Source organism: Calonectris borealis, chromosome 2 (genome assembly GCF_964195595.1).
Source record: "Calonectris borealis chromosome 2, bCalBor7.hap1.2, whole genome shotgun sequence".
Taxonomy (NCBI): domain Eukaryota; kingdom Metazoa; phylum Chordata; class Aves; order Procellariiformes; family Procellariidae; genus Calonectris; species Calonectris borealis.
This window is the reverse complement of record NC_134313.1, coordinates 24,897,075-24,910,960: the sequence shown is the minus strand read 5'-3', so window position 1 is coordinate 24,910,960 and position 13,886 is coordinate 24,897,075. Positions and strand designations below refer to the sequence as shown.

The following is a 13,886-nucleotide window of genomic DNA, read 5'->3' as shown; positions in this document are numbered from 1 at the left end:
AGTACTGTTTGTATTCCCATTTAGATATTAGAGGTAGTTGTTACACTGCTTTACGTTGCAGAGTGTTTCTGATGAGTACAGAGGAGATTAAAGACCAGGACAATACTTCCATTTTTACATTTTTACAGCTAGCTTCACTCTGATTGAGTTACTGGTTGCTATATCAAACGGTGAAATCATAGATTATGATTGTGATAAGTCACTGATATGAGTCATGCACCTGATACTAATAACATTTACTGAATCAAATTCAGGTTTGCAGCTATTTCCAATTACTCTGAACTTATTTCTGCAGATAATTGGCCGCCAGTAACTATTTAGAGAGAAGACATTGTAAAGCTCTCAGTTGTTTATACATTGTATGCAACTTTGGTGTTTCTGCTATGCTAGTTAATGGGTTTGCTTAATAACCTTGCATATTAGCAATTTTTTTCCTCAGTGCATGTTTCTAGGCAATATTTCCAACTCTCTTCATTTCACTGAGACTGTACCTTCCTTCCAAATTACCTGTGACTCATTGCATGTATCGAGACTGAAAGCTTCATTCTTGACTCCTCCTAAGTAAAAATTTCCACTAATTTTAACTTTCTCCATCAAAGCACAGGACCAATAGTGACTTAGTAGAGTTCTCAGAAATGAACAGTGACAACTATTTCAAATTATTGGAAAGTTGGTTAAAATAGAGAATCCATAAAACTGAAAATCTGTTAGCTTTACTGAGTAGGGATCCTGCCTACAGGTTTCATGAAACTCATATTTGTCTGAAGAACAGTGAGTTAAGACAGTATTTTAGGAAGTCAGGCATTTTTTCTTCACATAACTACAGGGATAATTAAGTCTGTGTGTTTGCATTAGTTCACCTGTGTTCTTGCAGTAATTTGTATGTCTTTTTTGCTTTCCCACTAGAATATGCAACCTGGTCTCCAAATTTTTGTTGATCAACCATTTTTTGCCTTCCAAAACAGGGACAGAAGACAGTAGGAGAGAATCAGAATCACAAATAAATTATCTGCCGAACTCTTTGTTTTTTCAGTGGGAGATGGGCACCTAACTGATCTACATGCTCTTGAAAATCTCCCTTTTTTTCATAAAATTTATTCTATCTGGCAGTAAGGCATTTTCCCCAGATAAATGTTTATTACACATTGAACATGTGGGTTTTTTACCCATTCTGTCTATTGAATCCTTGGTGTTTGTACAAAGTAATTTCTCAGTAGGCTGGTGTGGGTCGGGTGCCTCATTGGGTCTTTGTCCAGATTTGTCCATGATGAAGCCCACCATAGCAAATGGATTTATGCCCAGGGTCAGTATGGCCCAGCTACCAAAATAATAAAAGTCAGAAAGTTAGCTTGGCTAAGTTGTGCATCCTGGCTGTTTGAACAAGGCTTCATGTATTTCTCAGCAAGCTAACCTGAGTTCAGTAGCAAGTTTCCCAGATTCTTATGTGCTGCATTCTGACAGGCTGGGAATTTTCCAGTAGGTGCTATAAAATTGAAATCTAATTTAAAAAAAAAAAAAATTTGTAGTATATATTTGTATATATGATTATACATATGCGTACATAATAACAATCATCACTTTAAACAGCTAAAGCTTGTTAGTATTTGTGTAATAATTCAAGCAGAACATTGGTCCCCTGTGTGGAGGGGTTTTTTTGTTCCATTCATTAATTTTATGCTTCTCCCTAACTCTTACTTTGCTATAGATTAAAGATGTGATTAAAAGTAGTCCACAACTGTGTCATACCACTGCATGTACTGCAGGTTTGGTATCTTAAAAAGGCTTTAGAGACAAACAGAGAATGCTAAGATACCGCCTCAAAGATTGTTTTTGATAAAATACTCTATAGCAGTACACCAAAGGATGAACATTTCAAATTACGTTTGTAAATGTCACATTTTGCCACATGTTAAATAGTTAAGACAGTTCTGTCCATCTATTGTTTGGGCTGTCTGGAGATTCCAGAAGATGGACCATCCTGAGCTTGCTTTTCAAAGGTTATTTTTTCAGTACTAGGAATGAGAACCAACGTTTTTAAAATTGTGTGCAGATAGGAGTACCTTGCACAGCCTATATAGCTGAATTAGAAGCTATTTGGAACACTAGCTTTAAGGCAATACGTCACAAATATTTTGAAAGTATGGACCACAGACATATTGTTCTTAAGCTGTGTGCATTTCCATTTACAACAGTGCATATTTTCTGCATGGCCACTGCAGAAATTTAAAAAAATATACTTGGAATAATATTTAAGAAAGTATTTTAATGACATTCAACAAGTAAGAAAAAAGCAGCAATTGTTAGTGAACCAACAGGAACTTCATGGCCCAAAACTGGAAAAACATTATTTTTATGAAAAAACAGTATATGTAAATAATATTCGGTAATATCTGCAATCTTTTTGCATCTTTAATATAATACGCCATAATAATGCCATATAGAAGCATGTAAAGGCCAAAAAGTGTTTTTCATTAAGAAGAAAACTTGTCTTTGTATCTAGGTTCTCTAATTCTCTTTAGTGTCATTATCAGACCACAGTTAGATAGCTCCAATTAAATCTCAGCACTGCAGTTAGAAGCTTTGAAAATGGCAGACTGCTGCAGGATGTGCTTCCTAATAATTCCCTGTTGATTTTCCAGTAAGGTATAAAGTCAAATCTCAGCATGGTTTGAGTGCTGGGTGCTTTGAAGCAGCCTCCTAGCACTGAGAGTCTAAGGCAGTTGGAAGACTGCCAGGCTTGATCAGTCAGAAAAGCCTGAAGATGCAGCTCAATGTGTCATCTACTCCTGAAGTGGGCTTTCAAAGGTCCTGTTTCTGACCTTTCGTTCCTGCTCCAATACCACAATTCTTCTCTTTATTTTAACTATTTTTAAACGAGTTCAGAGGGCACAATTTAGGATGCAATTTTGAGGCTCATTAAGCTAATTCAAACTGGGCTGCCATAGTCTGTCCTTTTCCTTCTCCACTTTGTAGGAGTACAATGAGCCAGTGCAGGAAACAGAACAGGCCAAAAAAACAAGTACATTTTGTCTCAGGTTTTTTGGTAGTGTTTTTTTTTCCCTGGGATTATTTTCTGGACACTTAAAGACCCTGAACTGGCTCTTTTACACAATCATACAAGGCACAAATGAGGAAACGCAAATTCAATCTGGCATGGAATTGCACACTAAGGCTGTGACAAACAACTTGCTAAAAATGGGAATATTTTGTGATGGCCTTGTTACCAAAAAAAACGTATTCTGGAATTCTTAATTTCCTAGTCTTTAGTTCACATGCCACTTCATGTGCTTTACTTTCTCATGTAGTCTTTTTGTAGGATACTCTGGGGAAATTGAAACATGATTTAGTCAAACATGAGGCTAGATACAAGTTTATTTGGCTTGATACAGGTGAGATGTAACAAACTTGAAAAAAAAAAAAAGAAGGGCAGTAAGGCAGAAAAGATAATTTTCCAGACATCTGGAAGCTTTAAAACCTGAGGCGCTCGACATCCCAGCACACGTTTCAGTGAGCAATCGTGTGCCAGCAGTTGGACATTTCTCACTGGAGACTCCTGTACTGTGGATTTTTCTGCTTGTGGCATATAGTCTGACTCAGTCTGTGTTACATTACTGGAAATAATGTAGAAGGAAGTTTGTTTAGTTGGGCAACATTTGTACATGACATCTAATCTGCTGTGGATTTAGTTATTTTAATTGCCTTTAAGATGCTCAAAACAGATAAAGGCTTTAATATATATATTAAGGAAAAGATTGTAGCATTTGATTTTGGGGATAGTTCATTTAACTGTCCACTTATTCAGTTAAGAGGCTGCAGGTAGATTCTGTAATATGAAAGTCAAGTACCAAGTTACTTTACTATGTTACAATAATGTCTCTTTTAATTGTCCATACATTCATTCATCCTATCCTAGAAAATGATGCCTAAATTTGCGTTCTGAGACTGTTGAATCCTGCTTTGAATCACTGCCAGGGTATTTGGCATTTGCTTCTGCGTCTTTTAATTTATTTTACAGAACACTGAATATTATTCAATGGGAGAATATTCCACTTTACTCCAATGGGAGTAAAAAACTTTGTTAAATTTCTCATCTCCGGATGTCATAACAGTGAATCATCTGATATTTCCATATTTGATATTACTAAATTACTTCAACTCTTGCATCTAAGAATTGTTCAGTGAGTTCTTACTTTAAACATACTCATCACATGAGAAAGTTTTTGATCCATGATTGAACACCTGGTCAAGAAAACATCAATGTGTAGGACCCAGGGATTTTTTGCACCTAAGAGCAGTATTGTGATAGGTGCCACCCAGTAGCTCTCTGATTTCCGAGGCTGGTCAGTGCCAACAGCACTTAAAATAATCCCACCACAGGCTGTGACGTGCCATTTCCAATGGCAAACTTATACAGCCATGCTGGGCGCTGAATTAGGTAATTGGTCTGTCTCTAGTGTTTGAGAGCAAGCTTTCTGTTGTGGAACCACAGCCTTAATGACTTAAAATTGTAAATCCTTGAATGTTTTTTGTTGCGTTTTTTTTTTTCTCAATGTACTTAGGCACACCAGTGAGTAAGAGTTAATTCAGCCTCCTGAAAGGTTCAGCTAGCTTGATGAGACAAAGTTGCTTTCTGTAAGATCACATCAACACTAAACCACCATTTAGTTTAGTATGTCTTTCTGCATGGAAATGTGACCCAAAACTGAGACTGGTAAAACTGCAGTCTTCTACTGAAATCTTAACACTGAAATCTTAGAGAATGTCATGCAAAATCAAGCTGAAATTTCAACTACTTCTTTTTAAAGTGTCCAAGTGAAATATGCAAACAGACCCCCATGGAAAAACGCTGCTTCTTGGCTTTAACAAAAAAAAAAAAAGGGTGCAAAAATGAACAAACCCTCACGTTGTCTAAAGTAAATATGTGTGTTTATTTTAATCCAGATTTTTTCATATAAAAGCAAAGATATGAACTTAAAATCCTGAAATTAAATTTTAAAATAGCACAAAAAAGCTAATACTTTTAGTAAAAATATTAATGAAAAATTGCTGTTGGACGAAGTACTCTGCCAGATTTCAGCCTGGTCTTTTTAAATTGAAAGCGTTTCTTTAGAAAAAAAATACTGAACACAAAAGTTTCTTACTGGCCTTTCATAGGGTAGCAAAATAACCATACTGTTTGTACTAAGATTAAAAAAATAATTCTGTTGGTGTTATAAAGGATTTAGCATTTGCATATACCCATGTTACAATTGGAACATTTAGCATAGTTTTGATTTATGAATATTTGGATCAGTGTTTAACAGAATGTAGCTGCTTAGTCTACTTTTGAAGAGCTGGAAAAACATTGCACAAAGAAGCTGAGTTTGTATTGTTCCTTGTCATCACATCTTTCACATAATTCCTGCAGTATTGTGAAAACTACAATTGAATTCCTGTCAGGACTATTTCTGGGTCTGGGAGCTCATATACACCATTACACTTAAAATTAGCATCATTTCTTTTGCAGGAAATTCTGGTTAAAAAAAAAATTCCTTAGCGGAAAAAAATACATTTGACTTTTATATGAAATAAACTATTTCAAACGTTTCTGATATTTTTCTTGCCTCATTTTGGCTTGATTTAATAGTTCCCTTTTTGGAGGACAGCTTTGGATTCATGTTATACAGAACTCTTTCTGCAGTTGGATTGATACAAGTAGAAGCAAGTCTGTCTAGATTAAATTGTAGGACTGAAGTTCTAATTTAAAACTTAAAAAGAGAAACTTTATTAGACTGGAAGACATAATTAGCAGTGTAATATGCTTGTATGTGTGTCTTTCATTATATTTTCCATGTGAGATTAATATGTCAATTTACAAAATAATTTTTATAATGGTCAGATTTAAAGTCAATCATATAACTTATATGCAAAACAAAATAAAATTGTTTTAGTTGAAGTGTTCAGTAGAACAATGTAGCAAACTTTAGTTAACCAAAAAAAAGATTCTTTAGGTAACAATGATATGTCAAATAAATTTCTAAACTGTTGGAGACTCTTTGATGGAGTAGATGAAGTACTTAGAACAAAGCCAGAAAGAAACTATGCAGTGTTTTCTTCATAATTCCAGTTTAAGCACAACAGAAAAAAACCTGGAACATATTCCTTTTCTGTAGCTCTGTTTGTGTGGTGGGCAAGATTTTTATTTCCATGAAAATATTACTACTTTTTAGCAAAAGAAATAAAACTAGGTCACATGCCACAGTGATGGAGCAGATGTGATTGGCACTTTGATTCTGTGGTTTCACACTTGTGACTCTTTCCGTAATTTATGTAATGTGAAAAATGATCTCATGATTGGCTGAAGGATTTTGATCAGAGTTAAGGAACAGCTATGCAGAAGGCTGGAAATTTTACTTCAACAGTGTCATTGTATAACCATAATTAATATGAGAAGCTGGAAAAATTATGCGGATGTAGGTGTTTTTGATCTACAGCAGTTGCACTTCCAAAGATTATGTTGCTTACAGTTATTCTATTAATTAAAGAATTATCCTGTAAAGTATCAGTTAAAGAAAATAAAACTGATAGAAATGTTTAGAGTGAAATTTGCACATGCTTACATTTGTTATTGTCGAAAACTCTTGAGAGATTAAGAAAGTGAAAATATAATGAAAAAATGCTGCCAATTGTTGTAAAACACCTCTCTCTGATTTGGAAAATGTGTTAATTATTGGTCTAAAGTATTAAGTTGTATGTTTGCCTTGATGGTTTTATTGCCTCTCTTAATGGAGTGAAAACTTTGAAGACATGTCTCTAACATGTCTACTTTTATCAGGAATGGAAAAGAAATAAGAGTTACCTGGTTAAGATTGCAGTGACCTCAGACTGGACTGCTTGCCAATTTTGAAAAGCAAATATATTTATTTACCCTTGATTTTATGATGTACTTCTCTGTGTGTGTTCTACAGGACATGCTATTTCCATGCCCTTTCACTGGATAGATATATGTGTCATATGCCCTATTGAACTCAAGGGGTTGAGCTAGTAAAGTTACCTATCTCAACACATGAAAAGAAAGAATTAGCCACAGTTCCCTAGCTACCAGTGTAGCTTTCAACACCTTTTCTATGGTGTCTAGTATTGATAGGATATATAACTGTGAAAAGACGAGAAAATGCACTGAAGTGATCTAAGAAGTAAACTATCATCTTGACATGTTTTTTCTAGCTATTGAAAACCTTTCCATATTGCAATTCATTCTGACAGTGAAACTGTAGAATTCCTCTGATTTAAGTACCATCTGGTTATGCTCAAAGCTTTAAAGCTATTATCTCAGCATAAAATTTCAGCGTCCTATACTTTTTTCTTCACCAAACTATCCATTTTTAAGCCACAAATATTTTTCCAGTCCTTGCAGATTTTATCTAAAAGTATATTTTAACAGTATTTAAATAGTTCTTAAACAATAACAATTTATCTTGATAGATGACATGCTGTGTTTTTTCATTTTATTTTAATTAGCCATTGTGGAACCAAATTCCCTTTTGTTTTATTCCTTTGAATACTGTTTAATTATAGTTATCATGCCAAATATCTTAAAGGTTATTTTACCAATACAGTTTCATTTAACATAAGCCATGTGGAATCAATAGTCCTGTTTCCTAAAGTGAATGCTTGGAAAATCTTACATTCATATGTTAAGAGTACACATCCTTTCCTCATTAGTTGGAAAGTACAGGGATTTTGGCACAGGTTCTGTGTGGAAGCATTGTGCAGCTTTTATATGGATTTTGTTTTTAGCCTTTGATGACACTGTTTAGAATAGGAAGTATCTAATAAGTAAAGCATTTTGTCTAATGTGCTGCCAGTGTGTTTAATATATGCCTGGAGGTCTGAAACATTATCTTCTCCACTACAGTAATATGCATTTAATTCTCTGAAAGCAGAAGGTCGAACTTTTAAAAGGGACTCAAAGTACATTTTCAACTAAAATAATTTAAAACACATGGGATAGGGGACCAAAGTAATGTACAGTTGGTTTTTATGGTTTAATCATGATCATGTTAATGCACACCAGTAGCTAATTAAAGAAAACTTTTATTGTTCATTTTAAATGGGTTATGTAAAGAGTAAGAGAATTGATATAATACAGTCCAATGATAAATGTTACCATTACATTTGCTAACAGCAAGCTGATATTGCTGTTCTTGACATCTTTAAAGTATTGGTCCATTTATTCCATAATAAAGCAAAGAATCTTTTTAGAGTTGTTATACTGAGAGTCATTCCCTCTCATACCCTTATCCCGTTAGAGGAATACTTAGATTATTCCCAAGTTTATTACTAGGCGTATTTTCAGCTTAACTGTGAAACTTGATTGGAAGGCTTGATGCTTACTGAGCTGAAATTGATGCAAGAAGTTCCAGTGGTACTTCTGCACCTTTATTTTGTACCCAGTTGTGTTATATAAAGCTGTCTTGCAAATCATTACTCACTTGTTCCAACCTTTATAATATATATGGTAAGAGCATACATAAGTCAAAGTTTCATTGTGGAACCGAGTGGCATGGAAAACCGTAATGGGATATGGTGTCTTTCACCTTTCGGGCATTGGTTCATATTCCGTGCTGCTTAGTACTGAGCAGAAGTTACCATCTGACTGCTGTTCAGTGACCTGCGTGAATTCATTTGGAGTCTCAGTGAAGTTTCTGTAGTCGAATGTCCGCATAACAGGAAACTCAGCAGTTGGGACCAATTAGCACCCTTGCAGTAGTCTTCACATAAAAACTATGGTCTGAATGGGGATGGAGGCAGAGTTACTTTCTTACCCTCCTTGAGGTGCTTTACATAGACCAGCACATTTATTAAATACTTAATTATAAAAAGAGGCAGAAGAAAAGAACTAAGCTTCAAGTTAAATCTATTCAGGTGTGAGAAGAGAGGATCCGTTCAGAAACCAAAAGTACTATTTTTTCTCTCTTCACTCAGTCATACACATGCAATGCTTTTCTCCCTGGAAGATTATCATTTAGTGGATGACATTGTATTTTCGATCCCTCTAGCCAAGTCAAGCATAACCAAATGTCAGGTAGCTGTAGAAATTTCTGCTGCATAGGGGAGAACAAGAGAATACCATGTAGTACCCGTAAGAGTCATTCACTACAGAACCATGCTTTCTAAAAAGATTTTCCATCAGACTGAGCTGATGGCTATGGAGCAATTAAAAATTCATGAGTTTAGCAGCATATGCCCTTTACTTCATTTCAGGCAGCATTTCCATGAAATGATATGGCAAGGTTGTTTCACAGCTCCATCCTTTCTGTTTTCTGCTTACCCTCAATACATCAGCAATAAAACCATCTATACCATTTCTGAAAGTGCCATCAGTGCAGGATATGGGCTAGGCACTTTGTAGTTTACCAGACAGAAAGGCTGAGGTGTAAATAGCCTAACTTTGCTAGGATATCAGGAAGAATCAGGATTTCTTGGCTCACAATGTAGTAATTCATTAAAATGCTCTCTAGTTATTTTTACAGAGAATCATAGAATCATTAAGGTTGGAAAAGACCTCTAAGATCATCGAGTCCAACCATCAACCCAACACCACCATGCCCACTAAACCATGTCCCTAAGCGCCTCATCTACACGTCTTTTAAATACTTCCAGGGGTGGAGACTCAACCACTTCCCTGGGCAGCCTGTTCCAAGGCCTGACCACTCTTTCAGTAAAGAAATTTCTCCTAATGTCCAATCTAAACCTCCTGTGGCGCAATTTGAGGCTATTTCCTCTGGTCCTATCGCTGGTTACTTGGGAGAAGAGACCAACACTCACCTGGCTACAACCTCCTTTCAGCCACTCTTCATAAGACTTGTGCTCCAGGCCCTTCACCAGCTTCGTTGCCCTTCTCTGGACACGCTCCAGCACCTCAATGTCCTTCTTGTAGTGAGGGGCCCAAAACTGAACACAGTATGGCCTCACCAGTGCTGAGAGGGTGCATTAAAAGTGGTATCACATTTACCAGTCAGTGATATGAGTCTGCCATAGAAATCAGCCCCAAGGAATTTTATTGGTTATTTGAAAAATATGTACATGAGTGAATCTGAAAAGATTGTAACCAGAGCTGGCAAAAACCTTTTCAAAGAAAATCTCAGCTAGTTAATGGTTTTGTTTTAGGATTTCCTCTGTAATACTTTTTTCTAGCATGTTCATTCCTTTAAAGAAAAGGAGAGGGGGTTGCTCCCTTTGTTTCATAAAGCACAATATAAAGGAACCTTTAAAAAAGCTGCTTTTCTTTAACTCCCCCACAACCCAATTTCTGCAGTGTATGTAGAATCTCTTAATATTGCTGCATAAAGACCAAAGTTTGAAATTCAGTAATTTACTGCCCTTCATTCCTGTATTTAAGTTGCTGATAAATTTTGTAAGTACTTGTAAATGATTGTATTTTTCAAGAGGAGGTTAAAGTATGGTTTGCCCTAGTTTAGATCTCCCTTTTCAAAGATTCATTAGGGTGGACAAGATAAAAAGAAACTATTGAAGTAGGTTCTGGAACGAAGAAATGAAATCATTGAAACAATGTGCAGTAGCAGCCAAAAAAACCCAACAAAATATTGGACATCATCAGGATGGAGATTGAGAACAAGACAGAAGGCATCGTTTTGCTGCTATATAAAACCACAGTGATCCCACTTCTTGAATACTGTGTAGAGTACTCAAGAAGTGCGTACTGGAGTTACAAAAGTAGAGAAGGAAAGCTAAAATGATTAAAGGTGCTGGAGCAGCTGCTTTGTGAGGAGAGACTAAAAATGCTGGGATTTCCCTGTCTGGAGAGGAGGCGGCTTGCGGGGGGGCTATGATCAAGGTTTACAAAGTCATAGCAGCAGTGATAAAGCTGAATGTGGACCTGAATGTTCAAATCATGCACTACAAAAGATTGGGGAAATGCAATGACACTAGTAGGAGATTGATTGAAACCAAAGAAAAAAAAAAAATTGGAACTTGCTGCACCAGAAGGTTCTGGAGGCCAGACACTGTCAGCATGTTCAAAAAGGAAGTAGACGAATTCATGGACAAGAAGTCCAGAAATGGTTACTAAAATGACTACACAGGCGTGTACACTGGCATCCCAAATGCAACAGCTATGGATGCTTGGGGAGTAGGAGAGGAAGGTTGCAGGAAGTGGCCAGGGTCCATGGTCTTTCTCGACAGAGTCTCCTCCTAGGGCTGTCAGAAACAGCTTACTGGGCTGGATGGGTCATGAATCTGATTGAATTGGGCATTTCTTATTTTAGTTCTTGTGTGGAGCAGAGCAGAAACACTTCTTCTGGGCAGCACAGATGGAAGTGTTAGTTATGCTGTGGAAGCTATACAGGGTAAATGCATGACTCTAAACTCCATATTAATCAGAGGAGTTGGCCATACATTATTAGTATTACTATTATTATTGAATTTCTGCAGGGTTTTTTTTCCAAATATTTTAGCATATGCTCCCCACCTTGTCCTCAAGCTCTTTGTAGGATTTCTGCTTGTTTCACGAGCAGTATTGGAAGTGTTTTCTTCCTGAAGCACCTCCTTGTCTTGGATATCTCTGTCTCTTGACCTGGTACTATGTGGTCCCTGGACGCAGCCTTGCAATTTTTTGTTTCACTCTTGCTTTTCCTGTGATAGAAGGAAAGTTCTTTTTCCTGTTTATCAGTGGTATATGTTTTCTTTTTGAAATATTTCTGTATGCAATGATTTCTCATGTAAAACCATGTGAAACCCAGCCAAGACCATATGTAGCCTTGGTGAGCCTTGGTAAGCCTCAGTAAGCTAAGAACTCGTACCCCATCTTAGAGGCGGTCTTTAGATAGTGCTAACATTTCCTGCAACTTTGGTGTTTCATATAAGGCATCTGTCATTTCCATGACTCTTAAGAAAAATTTTTTTTCTACAACATATTTATACATTTCAGCTTACAATTTCCATTTAGTCTTTTTGTGATTTTGCAGTAGATTAATATTACATTCTATTTCATCTAATCACGGTAAAATATTTTAGTGCCAAAGAGGACTTTTTGAGCATCAATGCTCAAAACTGGAATACAATTCTGACTAGGCTTTTTATTTACATTGCATTATTTCAGAGATATGGTTTTATATTGAGCCATAAATTTCTTGTAGATTCTTTAGAGTTTAAAGAAAGAGTTTAAACTAAAAAAAAAAAAAAAAAAGTCATTTAAGCCTAGAAATCATTACTCCTTCTTTTTTCCTTTATATGTTCTTTTGGCACTTCATCTGTTGTGAGTCATCATTTCAGTGGAACAGACACCTGCTGTGTTTTTATGAGTGATTACTGTGTTAAAGTTAACTTGGCCGATATTATTTTTTTATAATTTTTGACATCATGTTTATATAGTGATTGTTTGCTGCCACTGAAATGGAAATAGTTGGGATATGGATATCGTAAGTTAATATAATATTTTCCTTTGCAGGTTTCCAAACAAGAGCAGAAAAAAATGGATTTGTCTGATGGAGGAACAGTTGAGACTTCCTCCCGTTATAGCGGGGCACAGGACAGTGGAATTGGCAGCGACAGTGTTAAGATCAGGATCGTTCAGATCGAGCAGCACAGTGGTACCAGCCAGCATCGCATTGCCCGTCCTTCCCGCCAGTCTTCCATTGTGAAGAATCTCAATTTCATTCCCTTTGACATTTTTGTTACAGCAAGTCGAATCTCCTTGATGACTTACTCATGCGCTGCCTTACCTAAATCAAAATCAGTACAAGATCAGAAAGATGGCGAGAAAATAAGCAAAAGCTCCTTGAACCTTCCAGAAGTGGGCTCAGGTGGCAGCCATGATACCAAGAAGCCCAGTCAGCCATGCATTTCCTCCGTCACAGCAGACGATCTTTTGAACAGTAATGTTCCCCTGTCTACTGGGAGAAAAACGGGTCTTTTGTCACTGGAAAGTCTGCATGCTTCCACAAGATCATCTGCTCGACAAGCCTTGGGTATAACTATTGTTCGGCAGCCTGGTCGCAGGGGAACTGGGGACATAGAGCTACAGCCATTTCTCTACCTCGTTGTGTCACAGCCCTCAGTGCTCCTGAGCTGCCACCACAGAAAGCAAAAGGTAGAAATATCAGTGTTCGACGCTGGTCTTAAAGGAGTAGCCTCAGACTACAAGTGTACAGGTAAGAGCATTTAACATTCACTCCTGGTTGTAACTGCCAAAATAATTGCACTTCTCAAAGTTACTGGAGCGGTGAAAAACAGAGAGACTTCTAGGATGTCTTTAAAAATCAAACTGTAAATTTACGTATTTTTAGGATTATACCCCACAGCTGAATCAAGTTAAGTGTGTAAAATATTTGAAATTAATTAAGATCTAACCTTTTAGCAACCAGTTCTTCCTGTTCCTCGATATTACTTTCACATTACCAGATTGCGATAGGGATTGTTGCATTATTCTAACTTCTCTATGTTTTCTAAGGAAGTAAGAGTTGTAAGCCAAGCTGATTTCATAAAAAGCATTTTTTTATGACTGAATATCACAATATTTTCCTATATTAGCCTACTGATAAAATTTAAAGGTAAACATTGTAGGAGCACCTGGTGTTTTGATCATAAACTGTAAGAAAATTATAGTGATCTTCCAAATGACATCTAATGATGTCATGTATTTTAAGTTTTCATTCAGCTGAGTAATAGGGTTTTGTAAGAATTTCCTTCTCTTAATGAATGGCTTTTCTTTTTTTTTTTAATATGCAAAGCTTATAATAAGAAATATTAGAACAACTGTTCAGAAGAAAATATTCTGAAAATTTCTTTTTCTGTCTTACCTGTACTCCTGAAGAGAGACATCAAATTGCAATTCATTGGTCTGACAGCCAGTACTGGGTGTAAGAATTTAATGAAATAGATCA

At 36.3% G+C, this 13,886-nt stretch overlaps 1 protein-coding gene and 1 long non-coding RNA gene across 16 annotated transcripts in view; one reads left to right on the top strand and one right to left on the bottom strand.

Annotated features, from left to right (window-relative positions):
* The window catches only part of LOC142078608 (uncharacterized), a 390,353-nt gene that overhangs the window by 7,222 nt on the left and 369,245 nt on the right, over positions 1-13,886 (bottom strand). The window lies entirely within an intron of this gene.
* VPS13B (vacuolar protein sorting 13 homolog B) overlaps positions 1-13,886 on the top strand; it is a 490,063-nt gene that overhangs the window by 358,331 nt on the left and 117,846 nt on the right. For all 15 annotated transcript variants that reach the window (XM_075141361.1, XM_075141359.1, XM_075141350.1 and 12 more), the window contains one exon: positions 12,452-13,154. In XM_075141361.1, the coding sequence (XP_074997462.1) occupies positions 12,452-13,154 (703 nt within the window). The remainder of the gene's footprint in view (positions 1-12,451; positions 13,155-13,886) is intronic.